This window comes from Saccostrea cucullata, unplaced genomic scaffold, assembly GCF_032062105.1.
Source record: "Saccostrea cucullata isolate Sc308-1 unplaced genomic scaffold, CSIRO_AGI_Scuc_v1 ctg1192, whole genome shotgun sequence".
Classification (NCBI taxonomy): domain Eukaryota; kingdom Metazoa; phylum Mollusca; class Bivalvia; order Ostreida; family Ostreidae; genus Saccostrea; species Saccostrea cuccullata.
The window spans coordinates 197,582-217,277 of NW_026923334.1; the positions used below are offsets into that span (position 1 = coordinate 197,582).

General features: G+C 33.0%; 2 protein-coding genes across 2 annotated transcripts in view; both read left to right on the top strand.

The window, feature by feature from the left end:
- LOC134263755 (multiple epidermal growth factor-like domains protein 11) overlaps positions 1-4,653 on the top strand; it is a 97,440-nt gene extending 92,787 nt beyond the window's left edge. Inside the window, exons 9-13 of the mRNA XM_062746138.1 lie at positions 1,696-1,802; positions 1,946-2,066; positions 2,879-2,950; positions 3,541-3,562; positions 3,664-4,653. Of these exons, the coding sequence (XP_062602122.1) occupies positions 1,696-1,802; positions 1,946-2,066; positions 2,879-2,950; positions 3,541-3,562; positions 3,664-3,757 (416 nt within the window). The 3' untranslated portion in view covers positions 3,758-4,653. The remainder of the gene's footprint in view (positions 1-1,695; positions 1,803-1,945; positions 2,067-2,878; positions 2,951-3,540; positions 3,563-3,663) is intronic.
- Positions 4,654-11,717: 7,064 nt separating this feature from the next.
- LOC134263753 (multiple epidermal growth factor-like domains protein 10) lies at positions 11,718-19,615 on the top strand (the record flags this gene model as incomplete). Its single annotated transcript, XM_062746136.1, has 6 exons — positions 11,718-11,778; positions 15,010-15,237; positions 15,710-15,961; positions 16,180-16,317; positions 17,456-17,593; positions 19,478-19,615. Coding segments are annotated over exons 1-6 (949 nt in total), but the record flags the coding sequence as incomplete, so codon positions are not given.
- Positions 19,616-19,696: the final 81 nt, after the last annotated feature.

The window sequence follows — 19,696 nt, forward strand, 5'->3', positions numbered from 1 at the left end:
AAAATCCAAGATGCATCCACTCACAAAGTTTTGATGATTCTAAGCCAATAAGTACCGGGGGTACTGAAATAAAGCCATAAAATGTCAAAAGTAGGTCACCGTGACCTACTTTTAGGTCGTCACTCTCCGAAAACCAAATATGCATGGACTCACAAAGTTTGATGATTCTAAGCCAATAAATACCTTAGATACTTAAATATAGCCATAAAATGTCGAAAGTAGGTCATCGTGACCTACATTTTGATCGACGTTTTTCAAAGACCCAAGATGCATCTACTGACCAAGTTTGATGATCGTAGGTCTGAAGGTAATCAAAATATGCGTTTTAAACAATTTGAAAACAAATGTCGGCAAAATTCAAAAAGTAGGTCACAGTGACCTACTTTTTCATAGATATGTTTTAAGGTCCCAAGATGCATCAAAGTACAAGATTTGATGATTCTAAACCTCCCAGTGTCTGAAATAATGGGATTTAATATTTTTAAAAGGATAAGTCATAAAGTTCAAAAAGTAGGTCACGGTGACTTACTTTTAAGTTGACATTGTTCGAGGACCCAAGATGCATCAACTAACAAAGTTTGATGATCATAAGCCTTAAAGTGTCCAAAATATGCCTTCAAATCAATTTGAAAACAAATCCCCGCAAAATTTAAAATGTAGGTCAACGTGACCTACTTTTGAGTTAACATGATGTAAAGTCGTAAGATGCATCAACTTAAAAGAATTGATGATCCTAGTCTATATAGTAAGCAGCATATACACGTTTTTATTAATTGTAAATTTAGGTCAAATTTGAAGTGACCTTGAGACCACGCCCGTTGCCCCAGGGTAATTCGCCGTGCAAATTTTAATGTTCGACATATCCTGAGCCTTGTATGTAAGTTTGGTGAAAATCTGCCAGGTGGTTATGGAGAAGAAGATTTTTTAGCAACCAGTACTTTTGGTTTTGTTTTCCTGATTATCTCCCCTTGTTTAAGGGTCCCAACCCTTATTTTAGTATAAATGGTAGCCCTTGGGCCAAGGATACCCTGTGACAAATTTGGTACTAATTGGCAAAGGGGTTCTTGAGTTATGGCCCATATTCTAAAAAGTTTACGCACACCGCACATCGCACACCGCACAAATGGCCATAGCATTAGCTCTTTGAGCCTTTGGCTCAGAAGAGCTAATAAGATAATACAATTATAATGCAAAGTAAACTTCGGAAGTGAAATACACAGTAAGTTCTTACAATAATTTTTAATTATACTTGTATATATTGTATATTATATATTATAAATGGTATTGAATATTTCATAACTAACACAAAGAACATTGAATCGTACAATTACTTTTTGCAATGTCTCCTTTACACATATGTTATGTTCATTTGATATGAGAAAATAAATTAGAGTTTCATGAATAAGTCTTTAACCAAGAAAAACAAAGTTTTCCTTTGTGTTTTCTTCAGTCTTGCTAAACATATCGGTCACTGTTCGTTATCTTCATTCTTATAGGTAATTTTTTGAGAAATTTCCTTATATATTTGAGAATCATCTCATTGCATCTATTGATAAGGATAAACCCCCCCCCCCCCCCCCCAAAAAAAAAAAAAAAAAATTAAGTGGTTTTTGTCGAGCTGAGCCTAAATCACTTTGATTATTGATTTTGATCATGAATGCGCCAGGTGAGTTAAGGTCCTTGTTTATTTTGTAGTCTGTAGACCATCGTACTGGGGGGTCAATTGTAAAGAGCATTGTAGTACAGACTGTGTCAACCAGACTTGTCATCACGAGACAGGGCATTGCATATCGTCCCTGCAGGTGAGGTAACAAACGAAGGAAGTGGAAACATTAAAACAGTTTTTTTTAAATATGTTATCGTACGCTTTATGTTATGATAAACAATAAATACATAATAAAGTCGCAAATTTTCTACATATAAATTGCCAGTCCAATTTTTGCAGTCACAGTCTTGCGACACATGTACGATGGACTACACAGTAACCATTACAAGTGTGACTGTCTCCATACTAATTGTTCTGATGGGAAGTGCCATAAACTTTTACATCTGGAGGAAAATGCAGCGCAAGTTTTTATTTTCTTTAATTTCGCCCATTTTGTCATTTATGTGTCTTTAAGTGTCTGTTAATGAATTTTATTGTATAAGTATTAATAACATTATTACATTATCAAAGTTTTCACTGATGTAAATCGAAGTTTTTACTATAACTAAGTTAGTTGTATGATTTTACATTATTCTTATGAAATATTAATAATTGGAGTTGAGAATGTGTTGGCTCTAATCAAGATCACTCGACGCTTTAAACCGCTAGTCTTTATTAGCTGTTTTTTGTTTGCATGTGATACTGTCTCAGTATCAAAAAAACCTTGGGAAGATGTTAAGCAAACAAAACATTTATTTAGACAAATGTACAAGTGGAAACTCAATGTTCTAAATTTTAAAAAAGGACCTTTTAGTGATTTTTTACACATGCAAAAAATGTGACAGAAGAGAATTTTCCAAATAACCCATTTAAATAAAACCCAGACTGAAATGTTTCCACAAAATATTTTCTATAACCAATTAGAGTTTGATCAAACATTGACAAATAAGTCTATAACTACAAAACCTGAGTTTCGATTTATTTTTAATATACTGGTAATTTCTCTCATAAATCGCACATTGAGCTCACCTTCATTTTCTTTTGATTTCTTTATTACAAAATTATACTTGAATAAAAAAATTGTCCAATAAATTATTTTACTATTCAGCAAAAAGTAATCATTTTTCACATACATGTGTTGAAAAGTCAAAAACTGATAGACTTATTGGGTTGCCAAAACTGTTAAGAATTGCTACCTTTTATCTTTTTTGAAATGTTACTTTTCTTTTACAGAAAAAGGGACAGTTTTGGACACCCAGAATGACAAAGAGTATTACAACGAATTTTCAGCTGTGGCTACAGGAGGTAATATGAAATATGTACATGTAAAGGTCATTTTTATCATTAAGACACGATATTGTGAACATTTTTATTGGCGATTATTCCAATGGTGTTTCAATTCCATGACTACAACATTGAATGGAGTAAAAAAGATACAACCAATAATACGGTTGTATTTAAAATCAACTTATCAAAAGCTTAATTAATGTTAAAAGTTTCCATTGCAATCATATTCTGGTAGATTATTATATACCGGTATATAAACCGTCTACAAATGCCACGAACTGTAGGGGAAAATATTTTAAAACTACAATCTTTATGTAAAGCTGTTGTTAACATATGAAAATGTCAAAGGTATTACATGTTTTAAAACAAGATCTGTTTGTGAAACACTATGCCCCCGATTGCTACACAATTCTGGAGTGGGATGTAGACTAAAGAGGTATATTCATAGGTACTTACCCTGAACAGAGCAATAGTTGTGGCCTATGTTAAAGTTGACAAACAGACAGACGGGACAAAAACAATGCCCCCACGATCTTTCAATCCGGGAGCATAAATGTATAAACTTTTTCGGAAAGGTAGTATTTTTTGTTTTTTTTTTTTATTTGCAGATAAACAAAGTGGGCGAGATGTGTATGTATTGTTTTGCTCCCTTATTTAATTATTTTTTACTTAAATAATTTCTTACTTTAAGATTGACGTCTTTATGCAAAAATCATTTTCTAATCGGATAGGGCTACTTCTCCGTATGCAGAACTTAGTGAACTCGATCACCAAAACACTTATGAAGAACTTCACCAATATGAAAAAACAGACGGAAAAATGTAGATGTAGATGTACGGATTGCTGATGTTAATATTTAAATGTAGAACTCACGTTCATCTCTAGATTTATTTACATAGACTTTTTTGATTGTTTAATATCAATACATATTCTTGTTTCGTATCGAGAGGACTTGCACAAGGTAAAACACTACTCTGGCTCATACAGTCATTTTATATGTACATTTGATAATCACAGTCGTCTGCAGAATATCGAGCAGAAGATAGTATACATGTACTTAGACAACAGAAGAAATGCTTAACAAAGGGAGATAATATTTATACTTTCGCTTGCGATGCATGTATTAATTAAATCCACGAACACATGTTTATTTACCACTGTAAAGAAGTTTAAACAGAAACAGCCAAAACATGATATAACTACAAACTTGATTTTTAATGTCCCCTCTTTAATCACGGAAAAAGTTAATTGGCATTTGTTTTACTCCAAATCTTAGACCATTTAAAAAAAAAACAAAACGTGAAATACATGAGGAACATATGTGTGATGTTTATGACGTCTATTCATTTTTTTTTTTACAAATACCGTCTCAGGACGCGTCATATTGATTTAACATTGCTTATATCGTTATATTCTTATGTTAAGGGATAAGTTTAGGGTCAGTTTTGAAGTAAAACCTCAGGACATGTATATGTGTTTTAGATAATCAAGATTGTCATATTTTTCTAAATTATACTGTGTCTAATTCTATTTTATGTCAAACTTGTTTGAAAATTTTTCAAACATCTCAACTACAAACAAATATGTACTATAGCACGGTTTGGAGGGAGAATGATTCCCTCCTTAATAAACTTTTATTATCAAAATTATCACATTATTCTTCAAACTGTACACCATCTAAGGATATAACGAGCCAGAGATATTTGATAATCACATTGAATTCCACCTTATTGTATTTATATAAAATGTGAGCAGATGGTACAGTGTATAAAGCACGTACTTGAAGTTAATATTTCTCTTTTTTTATATATTATAAAAAAAAAATATATGTTGTTATGTTATTACACACCTACTCATTATCATAGTAGGCATTTTTTTCGAGGAATTTTAATATAATAACATATTTGATGCGTGTTTGAATACTCATATTCTTTTATCATTAAGAATCAAATATTCCATTTTCCTTGAAAATTTACTTTGTCAACTTTGAAATTTTGTTTTAGGCACGACATCTCTCGTTTTATATTATATGGAAGAATGCAACGGATTTGTTTTCCCATATTAACCTTAGTATGGCTTACCCGCCCCTTGGAGTTATATTGAAATGTCCATGATATAAAATTACGATTCGATCTTCTATTAAATTGTGTTATGCGGTTTACAAGGAAACTTTGTTTGTTACTTAAACTCAGTCGAATATATTGTGACCTGGCAGTGACTCTGCTTATGTAAATATGGAACATACATGTACATAGCCGAGGAATAGAAAATGTACGTGTAAATATGTTATACTTTAAATTCTCTTAAAAGAACATGTAAAATTAAATTTTTACAAAAATCAAAAATTAGAAACATATTCCAAGTGACAATAATATAGAAAGAATCAACTTTTTACAAAAGATGTAGAAAAGCAGTTCATAACTATTTGAGTAATTGTTGTTTTTCTCCTTTAATGCTTTACAAATAAGGAATTTAATCAGATTTTGAGTATTATTTCTACCTTTATATTTCAGGCAAATATATAAATCATGAGAAAAAAAATAGTTCTTATAATCCATACAAAGGTACTGTGAGCAATGAGCTCACTAAATGATACCCCACTCCTTCCATATGATTATAATGGAAAGGTCCATGTTTTGTTGTTGCCGGACAACCCAAAATATGTGTCGGATCAAAAAGTATAATAGGAGGTGCACAATGGCAATATGTAACTAGAGGTACTGTAAGCAATGAGCTCAATAAATGATACCCTCGCCTCCCATAAGGTCCATGTGTTGCTATATATTGTTTTACGGTAATGTGTAAAGAGGAATAACTCGTCCTTTCAAACCAGAAGCTTCAATATGTGACGTCATAAGTAAACATATAATGGCAATGTCCATGTTTTGCTATGGGAAACCTAAAATACGCGTCGAATAAAAAAGTAAAATAGGAGGTGCACAATGGCAATATGTAATAAAGATTCTGTAAAAGTTTCATTAAATTTCACTAAGTCGTATAAGAGGAGTTGCGGATAAGAGATAAAGCATAACAGACGGACGGACTGACGGACATACCGATTACAGTATACCCTCCCGCTTTTCAAGCGGGGGTATAAAAATAAGCTGAGTGAAGATATCATTTTTTTGCCAGGATAACTGACAAGTAGTGTAGCAAAAGAATGTGTAATGTATTATTACTTACCATTGTACATTTTAAGCTTGGATAAGGTCAATAATGAAAAATTTCAATTTAGATATGTTACATTGCATTCTAGTGCTTATTCATTTTATTGTATATATATTGTGTATATTATGCTTACAAAGGACAAGATATTTTAGGACTCGTTATTGGCTCGTGATTTTCAGTGTCTAGTATAATAATGCAACAGTTTATCAATAAAAACCTGTTTCCATCCCCATCACAAAAAAGAGTTTTAGTTTTACGTTTTGGAATACGAGTAAACAGTGGTCAAAGAAAGATCAGAAAATAGGTCAAATTTTCTAACATTTATGAAACTTTTCACCGATTCACAGCACATTTTGTTTTGGAAAACTTAATTAGAGAACAAGCTTGGCTATATACGAGGGACGAGCAATAAGTAATGTCATCGGGGCTCGGAAAGAAACAAAAAACTCTTTTCTATGATTTTGTCTTAATGATTTATCTAAAAAATTCACTTTTAATTAAAATACAAGTCCGTAACATTTTTATTCAATTTCTAATTGTTTTCAGAACACATTTTTGAGTATGACCCTTCGTATACTGGAAAATGGCATATCCTATGATTTGCTGTACTAGTTCTTTCTTTCTGAAAGGTGATTTCCTAAGTTTGGGAAATGAAACAAGTCAAAGGTTGAAAGATCTGGCGAATATTGTTGATGTGACAAATCATTAACTTTCTGTTTACCCCAAAACTCATTTACTCTTCATGGCCTGTTGGTTAGGACGCTGTCATGTAGAAATCTAATGTAGTGAATTCCTCATTCTTTCCTTCCTCTCATTAACCTTTCAATTTTTTGCAAATATTTTGTTTACTAGACTCCTCCAGAAATTGAACTGCCTTTTTAAATATGAATTTGAACAACAAGACCGTTAATATTTAAGAAAAAAGCGTATAAAACTGTTTTTGTGTTCTTGCAAATCTTTGCTCTTCTTAGGCCTTTGCAGTTTTGTCAAGTGCATCTTATTGTAAATTTGTTTTGAGGGTTTAAAGCAAAATGGATTCAAGTTTCATGATCTGTTTGAATTTCAGACAAACGTGGATAAGTACAATTTTTAATTTTTTTAAACATAATTGTTCAGATTTTCTACATGCTGTCGTTTTCACTCATTTTTAAAAATATAGGGTGACCTTTGAGTATTAACCTTTTTTACTATCAAATGTTTCTTTAAAACAGTTTGAACTACCCCCAAAATGATGTCTATCAAATGTGCTATGTGTCTTAAAGTCAATAAAACGTAATAATTTATAATTTGTTGTATTTTCGCTAATATACATTGATTGTCGTATGTACTTGTTGACAAGGACGGTACCCATTTTTGATGCTCATTATATAATTTTTGTCAATTGAAATCCACTTGTTCATGTGTTTGTGAAACAAACATAAATTGCTGTAAATTTCACATATTTCAGTTATTATATCTTTGGGAAATTAACAAGTTTTACAGCAGCTTTAATGACGCGTTCAATTTTACTCTAGTTAACTGATGCTTGACCATTCATTTTTAATGCAGTGTCTCGAATAGCCCTTCGTTTCCAGCTTCCCAAAATGAAATGATGCGATGAAAAATGGTCACATAAACTGTTCATTCAATTCATTAAAGATTCAATAATGAGAGAAAGTCAAGCTTAATGTCATCTGACTTCTACATTGTATGTTATCGAGCTGATGACTATTTATTGAACGTCCCTCGTACCAAAGGATGACTGCACTTAAGGATCTGCGAAATTTGCGTGAAAATAAACTTTCAAAACAGACATTTTTCTTTCAATTACAAGAATGATCAACATCTTATCTACAGCTTTACTTAATTAAAATAAATAAAAGTATGTATCAACGATGTACAAATCTGATTTTTTGAGGTGTGGGTCAACACAAGTTCTGCAATCTCCGTACAATAATGAGGACGCCCACTTTTTTTACTGACTTTATACATAGTCAGCGCATGTTTGTCTATTGTTCTTCTTTTAACAGCAGTTGTATATTTGCATTAGTAATGTTGTGTTAAAAGGAGATTAATAGGCAATCATGCGCTCATGGTTTAAAAGAGAAAAAACTGCCTTTTCTTACACTCGCTCTCTCTGTTGTAACCAAAGGCCGTGACACGTTGAATATTTTTATTTTCTCGGGTAATTTTGTGATAAAATATTCCGTCACGTGATTTATAGGTAGCATGTTTTAGCTAACTACGACACTTTGTTCGAACACGTTAAATACTGTAGACCAACTTTTAATCGCGACGACTTTATTTCACGATTTACCAGGGATAAACTAATTTGCAACGATTAATTTTTGGCTCTAGCCTTTTTGGATCTGTTGTTAATAGACTTTAAGGACCGGTTCTCGGCGAGAAATATTCGCGATGACAAGGCTCTCGCGAACCATGCGAAATTTTCTCGCATGCGAATAGAAGTTCGTTTACAGTATTCAGCCATCGACTTAAAATATTCTTTACGTACATGGATGAGATTGTACATTTAAAATCTTTGTAAATAATATACCTGTGTCTTACAGAATAAATAGGAAGATGGAAAAATGTGATCTCGTATTTTTAAAAAACATTTAATTGTCATTTATCCAATCTGATTTTAGATTCATTCTTACGATATCTTAGCCCCGCCTCTCATACATATATAATGTTCAATCAAGGGCAGGTAAGTGTTAATGGTCTGTATTTGGAAAACCGTAAGGACAAAAAACATAAAATTAGTTATTGTATTACAGTCTAAAATCATTTTTAACAATTACATTGGGTCTCTAATTGACAGACCACTGTAGTAAATATATAAAAAAACCTCAAAATTTAAAAGCAACAGAAGCTACTGAAAAAGAGCCAAAACACACCGTTAAGTGCAGTCTTCCTTTATAATTTAATACACCATTATCAGATGCAATGTATGTGTAAAAATCTCAGATTGGCAAGCTTGTGCTCTATGTTTTCCGAAGAGATAAGTATCTCAAATATCATGAACTTCCACTGATGTCCTACTTTTGCACCCTCGTGTAGCCTCCATGTTAGCTTTGAATGCAAATTAGTGTTTGTTTTAAGTTCAGTTTGTAAGTTCTATGGTCGATACAATGATCTTGTCAGCAAATACAATTTATCAATGAGTCAAATGCTGACTGTCGCTTTTCATCAATTATTTATACGCTGAATTGACGACGAATCTTTTCGTTATTTCCCAATCATGAAAAGGACCACGCGGCGGGTGTGACCGGTCGGCAGGGGATGCTCACTCCTCCATGGCAGCTGACCCCACCTCTGATGTTTTGGAGGTCCGTGTTTGCTCTGTGGCTGTTTTGTGTTGTTTTATGGACTTTTGATCTTGAATACTATTCATTATTTCAATATGTTTCCTTTAAATAAAGCACCATTTTATGTTCTTAACTATAAACTATTATTATTTTACCAGTGGTCTAATTTTTCACATAATGGGCCAGATAAGGGAATTACCCTACCGTGTCCTTTGTGCAGCAATAAGATACCGTGCAAAAAAGAGACCACAAGGCATGCTAAATGCTTATATGACACATGCAGTGAAACCAAAGGAAAGGGCATTTTATTTGAATGAAAAGTTGCCATAAAAGAGGATTTGTGAAAAGTATTTGATTGGCTTTGAAAACACTACAAAACATTCATTTTAAACAATTGTATAATTAACTGCATAAAATGTCATAATGTATAAAATCAATGTTTTATTAGTGTAATGCAGACAGATTGGTGCATAAACATGAAATAACATGTGAACTTCAATGACTTAACATATATATGTATAGTCTAAATACAGTTTATATGAGCATTTATATGCCGACCTTATAGAGACAATTTATAAACAAAGACTTTATGTTGAGGTTTAACAAATGACAGGAATACAGATATAGAAGCAATCATATACTGGCTACGTGTAATTTAATTCTCTGTCTTTCTCTCTATCTCTCTCTCTCCAGGGAGATTAAAACATGCGATTTACATGAGTAGCAATATGCTGACCACATATATCGTAGCTCACAGTATTTGCAGGCAGATTTTGACACACAATTTTCATAGGTAGCCATATACCGATCTCTTGTACTTGAACTCACTGTCTATCTTTGCAGATTTTAAGATAGAATTTACATGAACAGTCAAACTTTGACCTCATGTATCTAAGATCGCAGTCAATGCAGGCACAAATTTAAATACAATTTATATGACAGCCATATGCTTATCTCATGTATCCTAGCTCAATTCAATGCAAGCAGATTTTAACAAAAAATTTATTCATGTTTGAAGATGTCTTATAATAATCAGGTAAAGTATGGTATACGAAAAGTATTCTTCTCCAGTTTTAATAGTGAATATTATACCTTTTCTTTCACCCCCAAATGCTTAGATAAATGACACTGAATAACACCATGACAATTTCTTTCACCTAAGAAATCTTTGGAAAAAAGTATGCCAGTCCTTCTCTATTTTCAAAATGTTAGGTCGGATACGGTTAACAGACAGACAAACGGACAAGTATTTGCGATCAAGTATTTAAAAGATAACAATGAAGTTTTCAAAGACTCCAATTGATATATATTATAATGTTTGAATATCTGCCAGTATACTGCTGATGATCTTTTTTGTTTTACCCTTGCTTTATGGAATAATACTAGGGTTAATATGATCTACTTCTTTAAAAACATCCTCCTTGAATGATTTGAAGATTATTTTGAATCACATTGCTAACAATTTCCCTATATAACCCTTGCATCAATACCTGACTTAATTTGATATTCTATCTCCTGTGTGAAAATAATAAAAATAAATATATAAAGAGAGAAAAAGTTCCTTACTACACGTCATCTTTAATATTGATTTTGTCTCATTGTGTGTCACTTGAATCTCACATTTAATTGTCATGTCATCCTACATTTGAATTTTTATAGCAATTTATAGGATAATGGAAGCGAAATACAATAGTACTTAGTTGAAAATTTAAATTTTAGTGAGATACAATTTCGTTAGAATACATACTTCACGGGGCTTTACCTTTTTGTGCATCTTTCAAAAAAGGCAGGTGAAATATTAGATATCACTCTCAAAATATTTGGGTTAAGTTTATAACTAACACTAAGGTAAGATTAAAATTTTAGTCATCTGTGTTAGTTTATAATTAAATTTTCAAAATTGTATCTCTTTACAATTAATATACATATTGCGAGCGCTTTATATTTAAACGTGTATTCTTTTTTGCGTACTTACTGAAAACAGCTTCCGCCTGGTAAATAACACTGTATAATGACATGTATGTATGCAAAGTTAGAGTTTATTCAATTATAAGCTTAGTCAAATCTTAGCTGACTTGTTGAAATTTAAACTGGCGCCAAATATTGTAAATGTGAAAGTATATGTACATTTTACCGTTTTATCTTCATATACCTGCGAGCTGCATGTGTACTAACGTAAACTGTGAAGAAAATTTGATATATACACTGAATTTTGCTTGATTTTAGTTTCAAGTTTAAACTACCTAATGTTATATACATATATACCTTTTATTTGTAGTACGTCATCAAAAAAGGTTGTGTTTAAAAGTTTTAATTCTGACAGAATGAAGAGGATGAGTCTCAGAATTATCTACGTCATCTTGTATGCAACTTGTACCTGTGCATATCGTAAGAAAATAACATTTAATGTTCATTCTCTCTATAATTTAGTTCTTACTGGTCGTTTTTTAAATTTCTGACATGTTATTCATATAAATAAAGATATAGATAATTATGGATATAAATATATATTCATATGAACAGCATACCTACTAAAATTAAAAATCATTTTCTTTCAAATGAAGGATATGGAGACAACGAACAGTATTCAATCTCAAAGTTCATAAAACAATACAAAATAGGAGCAGAGCAAACACGGGCTTCTAAAACATCAGAGGTGGGATCAGGTGCCATGGAGAAGTGAGCATCCCCGGCTGACCAGTCACACCCGCCGTGTGCTCCTTGTTACGATCGGAAAATAACGGGAAAAATCCGCCATCAGTTCAGTTTATAAATAATGGACTAACAATTAGTATGAAAAACGTCAGTCAGCATTTAACTCAGTGATTAGTTGTATTTGCAGACAACGTCATTGTATCGACCAAAGAGCTTACGAAATGATGATTTTAAACTATAGAGCTGATATTCTTGTTTCATCAATTTGTGTCAAAAATTTACTTCGTTTTAGAAATTGTTCATACGTAGAGCATGCTCTTGCGTATCGAATCAACTGATATATATAAACGTCGTATGCAGGTGGTGAAGGTATATTGCTGCATAAGTAAGGGAAGTTGACGATAGAAAATTTAAAGTCATCACGTTTATCATAGATCTTGTTTATTAGATTACCATTAACGTATTTTTCAAGTGAAATATCCAAGTATGAAACAAATGTGACAGACTCTGTGGTATCTTTTACATCAAGCTCACCAGGATATATCGTTTCGACATAGGAATGGAAATTACCATTGTTAATTGACAATACGTCGTCAAAATATCTTATTATTGAGTTGAAGGCCACAGCAAGTGTTTTTTTCTTTTCACCCATAAGATTTTGCACAATTTCTGCTTTATATGAATGCAAAAATATGTCTGCTAATAACGGAGCGCAAATTTGTACCCATAGGAATTCCCATCGATTGTCTGAAGACCTGGTTAAATGACCCAATTAAAGAAATTTAAGTGTCTATAGTCAGGAAGTAAGAGGTCAGTGTAGTATTATTTTGCACAGTAAACGATTTGAAAGAAAATCTCAGTGTTTTGATCTACATAATAAAACAAATGTATTTGTAGAGAAGACGAGCATTATTCAAGCTTTAAAGTCCATTCAGACAATACAAATCAGCAGCAGAGTAAGCGAGGACATCTTAAATATCATTGGTAGGATCAAGTGTCATGAAGAATCATACTCTGTATTCATCAGCCGCCGACTGAATACATATGTCGTTTGCTTCTTTTCGTGATCGGAAAAACGTAAAATATCCACAGACAATTAAGAACATAAATAATGGCCTTACAATTACTATGCAACAAGTTAATCAGCATTTGACTTAATGATAGTTTGAATTTGCAGCAAGATAATTGTATTGACCTTTGCAATTTCGAAATGCGAACTTTAAACAAATCTGTCTATATTTTTATTCCATCAACGTCTTTGTCAATAGCTTATCTCGTTTTAGAAATTGTTCATATAAAGAGTCTGCTCTTTCATATCAAATAAACTAAATAAAGCCAATATACAGGTGATAACGATATATTCCTACACATGTAAAGGAAATTAACAATTGAATAAATCAAATCACCACTCTTATCAGAAAACTTCTTTACTTTTATATATAGAACAGCAGCGAAATCAAATTGCATTAGGTAGTTTTTATTATATATCTTCGCACAGAATTAACAGGTCTATTAATTTTTTTTTAATTATAAGTGCATTGTCTTTCAATAGAAAATTTAGCTTTAGGAAAACCTGCCTGGCAGAAAACTAATTACTCAGGCGCTTGGCCATGGGGAGCAGATAAGGCTGTTGATGGGAGGTATACAGATCGTGGAGCACTGGGTAACCAGTGTACGATATCAGCAGTTGAACAATTTACAGCAGAGTGGAGAGTGGATCTAGGGAGTGTTGTCGGCATTAGTTACATCAACATCTTCTACAGAACAGATAATTATCCCAGTAGGCATTATTTTTTGTACATACATAAACAATATATGAAATTTGTAAACAAGTCGATTACAATCGATCGGTTTTATTTCAGGTCCAAGTGGATACCATGGCAGATTTGCAGGATTTTCCCTCTTCATTTCAAACACTACTCTAAAAGGTGATGGCCATCTTTGTTTCCATGAGATACAGAATGTTAGTGGAACACCTATAGAGGACCAGAGAATCAACTGTTCTGTGCATGGACGTTATGTGATATACTATAATGAACGGAAACCTAATGTAACTTATCCTAACTACTACTCTCAGTACGCATACAATGAACTGTGTGAATTGGAGGTCTATGGTAAATTACAGAACATTACTGCATGTTTTAATGTTCCTTTTCAATAAAAAAAATGTTTACGAAAACAAAATTTTAAATCTTCCAAAGAGATTAAATGTCCGATCGTCTTTCAGATATATGTATTTCTCATTCAAAGATATATTTTAAAAAGTTCTTCATAAATAACCCGTGTTTTGTTTGTTTTTTAATAGATCATGAACTTAAAAATAAATATCATTTTGATATAATATGGAAAAAATTTAAGTATTGATGAACAGAGATAAAAAATAACCATTTGTTAAACAGGATGCCCTGTTTCTGGATATTACGGAAAATATTGTAACCAGACATGTCCAGCTACGTGTCAGGGACAGCAGTGTGACGCCGTGACAGGGCAATGTGTAAAAGGATGCTTATCAGGATATAATGGTTTGCAATGTAGTTATAGTAAGTAATATTTTTTCCAATTGTCGAAAATATTCCCAAGAAGCAATATGGAATTTAATATATTTCAAGCCAGGTATTTGTATTGTCCATTGGATTTCGATATGCTAACTTTAAACAAAGCTGTTCGTATTTTTATTTCATCAACATCTTTGTCAATAGCATATCTAGATTTAGAAATTGTTTGCCGAATAAACAAGATCAACCCAATATACAGGTGATGACGATATATTGCTACACATGTAATCGAAAGAAATAATTAAATTGATCAAGTCACCACAGTTATCTTAAAAAATCTTAATGTTTATATATAAAGCAACAGTGAAATTAATTGCATAAAGTAGTTTTTCATTACATATCTTTGCATAAAATTAATAACTTTATGAAGTGTTTTTATAATGATAAGTGCATTGCTGTCTTTTTATAGGAAACTTAGCATTACGGAAACCTGCCTGGCAGATGGCTAATTATTCGGGAGCTTGGCCATGGGGAGCAGACAAGGCTGTGGATGGGAATTATACTGATCGCGGAGCTACGGGCAACCAGTGTACAATATCAGCAATTGAACAATTTACAGCAGAGTGGAGAGTAGATCTACAGAGTGTGGTCAGCATCAGTCACATCAAAATCTTCTATAGAACGGATAATCTACCACGTAGGTGTGTTTTAATATTCAATAACTGGATCAAGATACAAGAATAAAAATTTTTCTGAACTTATGCCATAAAATCGAAGTTGTGTAATGAAAAATGTAGAAAATAATATTTATACAAGGCTGTGTATAGCGGATTAAACTAGAAACTTCAAATTATCTACTAGCATTTTCTTTCAAATTTATACATGACTTAGTAAACCAAAGACTTCTACTGTTAATCAGCTTCTTCTCTCAAACAAAGATAAAACCATGATTTTTCTTGACTCTACTCAAAAAGCGACAAGTGATGACAATGAGGTGACAGAAAACCTTATGTGGATTTTAACTTGTTTTCTTAAAGAAAAAAAAACAGGATTAGTAAATTGACATCGCATCTTCGCGGACTCGGAAAGAACATCTCGAATTTATGTCCTTGTATTTCAAAAAAAAGTATATTTTTATACAAATTTGAAATTAATCAGTTTCATTTCAGGTCCAAGTGCGTACAATGGCAGGTTTGCTGGATTTTTCCTCTACATTTCAAACACGACTTCTAAAGATGATGGCTACCTTTGTTTCCATGAGATACAGAATGTGAGTGGTACACCTGTAGAGGACCAGCGAATCAACTGCTCTATCTATGGACGTTATGTGATATATTACAATGAACGGAGACCGAATGTGACTTATCCTAACTACTACTCTCAGTACGCATACAATGAACTGTGTGAATTGGAGGTCTATGGTAAATTACAGAGCATTTTTGCATTTTTTTCTGATTAAAATGCAATTGGAATCAAACAAGAGGTTGCAGGCATAACAAAAATATATGTATTTCACATTCCAAGAAACATTACTTCTAAATAGATATCCTAAGTTCTTGAGTTATTTTCAATAGGCATGATTTTTTTGTGGATAAGCTGGACAAAACTATTGATAATTAGAAATTAATTTGTTAATTAGGATGCCATATTCCAGGATATTATGGAGAATATTGTAATCAAACGTGTCCAGTCAATTGTCAGAATCAGCAGTGTGACGTAAATGGTGACTGTGTAAGTGGATGTTTATCAGGCTTTCAAGGTCTGCAATGCAGTTATAGTAAGTGATTTCTTTCCATTTGTGGAAAATGTTTTCACGGAGTAATTTAATTTTTTTTCATTTTTTTTTTCAATAACATGGAAATACCTTAGTAAGAAGAATCATAAAATTATTTTATTTTTATTCCCTCAGAATGGAGTTGGAGGTGATATAGAAATGCGTTTGTATTTGTTTTTTTCCGTATGTGTAAGTCTGTCTGTGTGCAAAACAGAAGGGGCGACTTCAAATGCTGTCTTAAAGAGCGTTTTCTACATTAATTAAGTGAAAAAAAAAAAGAAAAGATGGGACTATATATATAAAATCATTTAACACCAAAAGTATTTACATTTTCTGAATAGCAGTTTATGGCGAAGGTTGAAGTTTTTCATATGCCAGCCTAAACTTAAGTCGAACTCCAAGGTCAAAGGTCATTTTTTTTTATTATTTAGAGGAATGTTTTTTCACAAAAATACACTTGTGAATCCTATAGCACCAGTTCTAACTGTTCAAAAGTTACGGTCAAGGTTAAAGTTTTTAGACATTGGGTCAAATTTTAAGATCAATGTCAAAAATATTAATACCTGTTGAAAAGCTGTGTCACAATGAATGCACATGTTAAGTATGAAAGTTCTAGATAAACATGTTAAAAAATATGCCTGGCCAAGGTTTAATTTTTTTTACGTGGGTTCAACCCTTAGATCAAGGTTAAAGGGTCTAATTTTGTGGTATCCGAAGAAAAGTCTTGTCACAAGGAATTTACTTGTGAAAATTAAAATTATAGCACCGAAAAGTAAAACGTTTAGCAGCGTTTAATTATTTTTTTTTTTTGGCGAACAAAACAGAAAAAAAAAACACACAGACGGTCGGACGGAAACGTAAAAACAACTTTATACCCCAAGATCTTCGATAACATTTTTTTAAATCCCCCATCAATTTTCAGAATGTGACGGAGGAATGTATAGTCTCAACTGCACTCAATCCTGTGGCCACTGCTTAAACAATGAACAATGTCATAATATCAACGGTACTTGTTTACACGGGTGTTCTCCTGGATACAAAGGACCGGGCTGCAGAACTAGTAATTTATTATCAGTCTATATTTATTTGTTTAATATTCAGCCACTTTCATTGTATACTCTTTAGAATGGCTTTTCTACAGAGTGTGACGGGAAAATGTACGGTGTAAACTGCACTCAGGCCTGTGGTCACTGCTTAAACAATGAACAGTGTCATCATATCAACGGTACATGTTTACATGGATGTTCTCCTGGATACAAAGGACCAAACTGCAAAACTAGTAATTAATTATCATTTTTTCATGACAGAAACCAGTATCAGTACCTATTATTTACAATGAAATAATATCCTGTATGGTTTTTAGCTCACCTCAACGAAGTTGGGGGGAGCTTATGTGATACCCTCGGCGTCGGCGTCGGTGTCGGTGTCGGCGTCGGCGTCGGCGTCCCAGGTTAAGGTTAAGTTTTTTGGAGCAGTTTTCTTTTTAATTACTTCTGTGTCCTATACTGATTAGACATGCATGGAAGATGGTTTTAGTGTGTTTCATTGTACCAGTCAAAGTTTCAGATGCTGCAATTTCAGCAAAGGAATTACCAGGTTAATGTTTTTGGAGCAGGTTAACATTTTTGGTGCAGTTTTTGGTGTGAGTTTCATTTCCAAGTAACTATAAGCCCTATGTTGACCAAACTTGCATGGATGATACATCTAAGGATGCATACTACCGGGCTTGTTTCGGATGCTGAATCTGACCTACATTTTCCGGTTGAGTGAACAGGTTAATGTTTTTGGTGCAGGTTTCATTTCCAAGTAACTATAAGCCCTATGTTGACCAAACTTGCATGGATGATACATCTAAGGATGGATGCTACCAGGCTTGCTTTGGATGCTGAATCTGACCTACATTTTCCGGTTGAGTAAACAGGTTAAAGTTTTTGGTGCAGGTTTCATTTCCAAGTAACTATAAGCCCTATGTTGACCAAACTTGCATGGATGATACATCTAAGGGTGCATACTACCGGGCTTGCTTCGGATGCTGAATCTGACCTACATTTTCCAGTTGAGTGAACAGGTTAATGTTTTTGGTGTAGGTTTCATTTCCAATTAACTATAAGCCCTATGTTGTCCAAACTTGCATGGATGATACATCTAAGGATGCATACTACCGGGCTTGCTTTGGATGCTGAATCTGACCTACATTTTCCGGTTGAGTGAACAGGTTAAAGTTTTTGGTGCAGGTTTCATTTCCAAGTAACTATAAGCCCTATGTTGACCAAACTTGCATGGATGATACATCTAAGGATGCATACTACCGGGCTTGCTTCGGATGCTGAATCTGACCTATATTTTCCAGTTGAGCGAACAGGTTAATGTTTTTGGTGCAGGTTTCATTTGCAAGTAACTTTAAGCCCTATGTTGACCAAACTTGCATGGATGATACATCTAAGGATGCACACTACCAGGCTTGCTTCGGATGCTGAATCTGACGTACATTTTCCGGTTCAGTGAATAGTTAAAAGTTTTTGGTGCAGGTTTCATTTCCAAGGAACTATGAGTTCTTTAATGACCAGTCTTGCATAGATGATACATCTAAGGATGCATACTTCCAGGCTTGCTTCGGATGCTGAATCTGACCTACTTTTTGTGAATGAGTGAAAATGTTAGTTTTGATGCATGTTTCATTTCCAATAAACTATGAGCCCTATAATGAGCAAACTTGCATGGATGATACATCTAAAGATGCACAGTAATGGACTTGCTTCGGATGCTGAATTGGACATACATTTTTCAGATAATAGACAAGGTAAAAGTTATGGTTGCAGGTCTATTACCAAAAACTATAAGGCTTATATAACATTGTATAAACCAAACTTGCACAAATGCTGCATCAAGAGATGAAAACTCTCAAATTTGCTTCAGATGCTGGATTTTCATTACATTTTCATGAAGAAGAAGTAGTTCAAATTTTTTATGTAGGTCTATTTCAAAGTATCAGATCAAAATTGCTTTTAAAAATATTTTCATTTTTGGAATGTATACTTTTTGTTGGTTAATTGTGTGACTTTGCCTTACTTAAAGACAACATTCGTTGAGGTGAGCTCTGTAATCTCTGATTACCTATGTTTATTCCAATCAAGCATAAAAATATATAATATAATTCTGATAGAGTGTGATGTTGGCATGTATGGACACAACTGTAATGAAATCTGTGGACATTGTATGAACAATACACAATGTAACCACGTCAACGGTACGTGTCCAGGAGGGTGTTCTGTTGGCTTCAAAGGATTTCTATGTGACAAAGGTACCTGTCAATACAAATGTCCAAAATAAAGAATTACGAGATTCACTTATTTACAATAGAAACCAATAATTAAAAAATGAT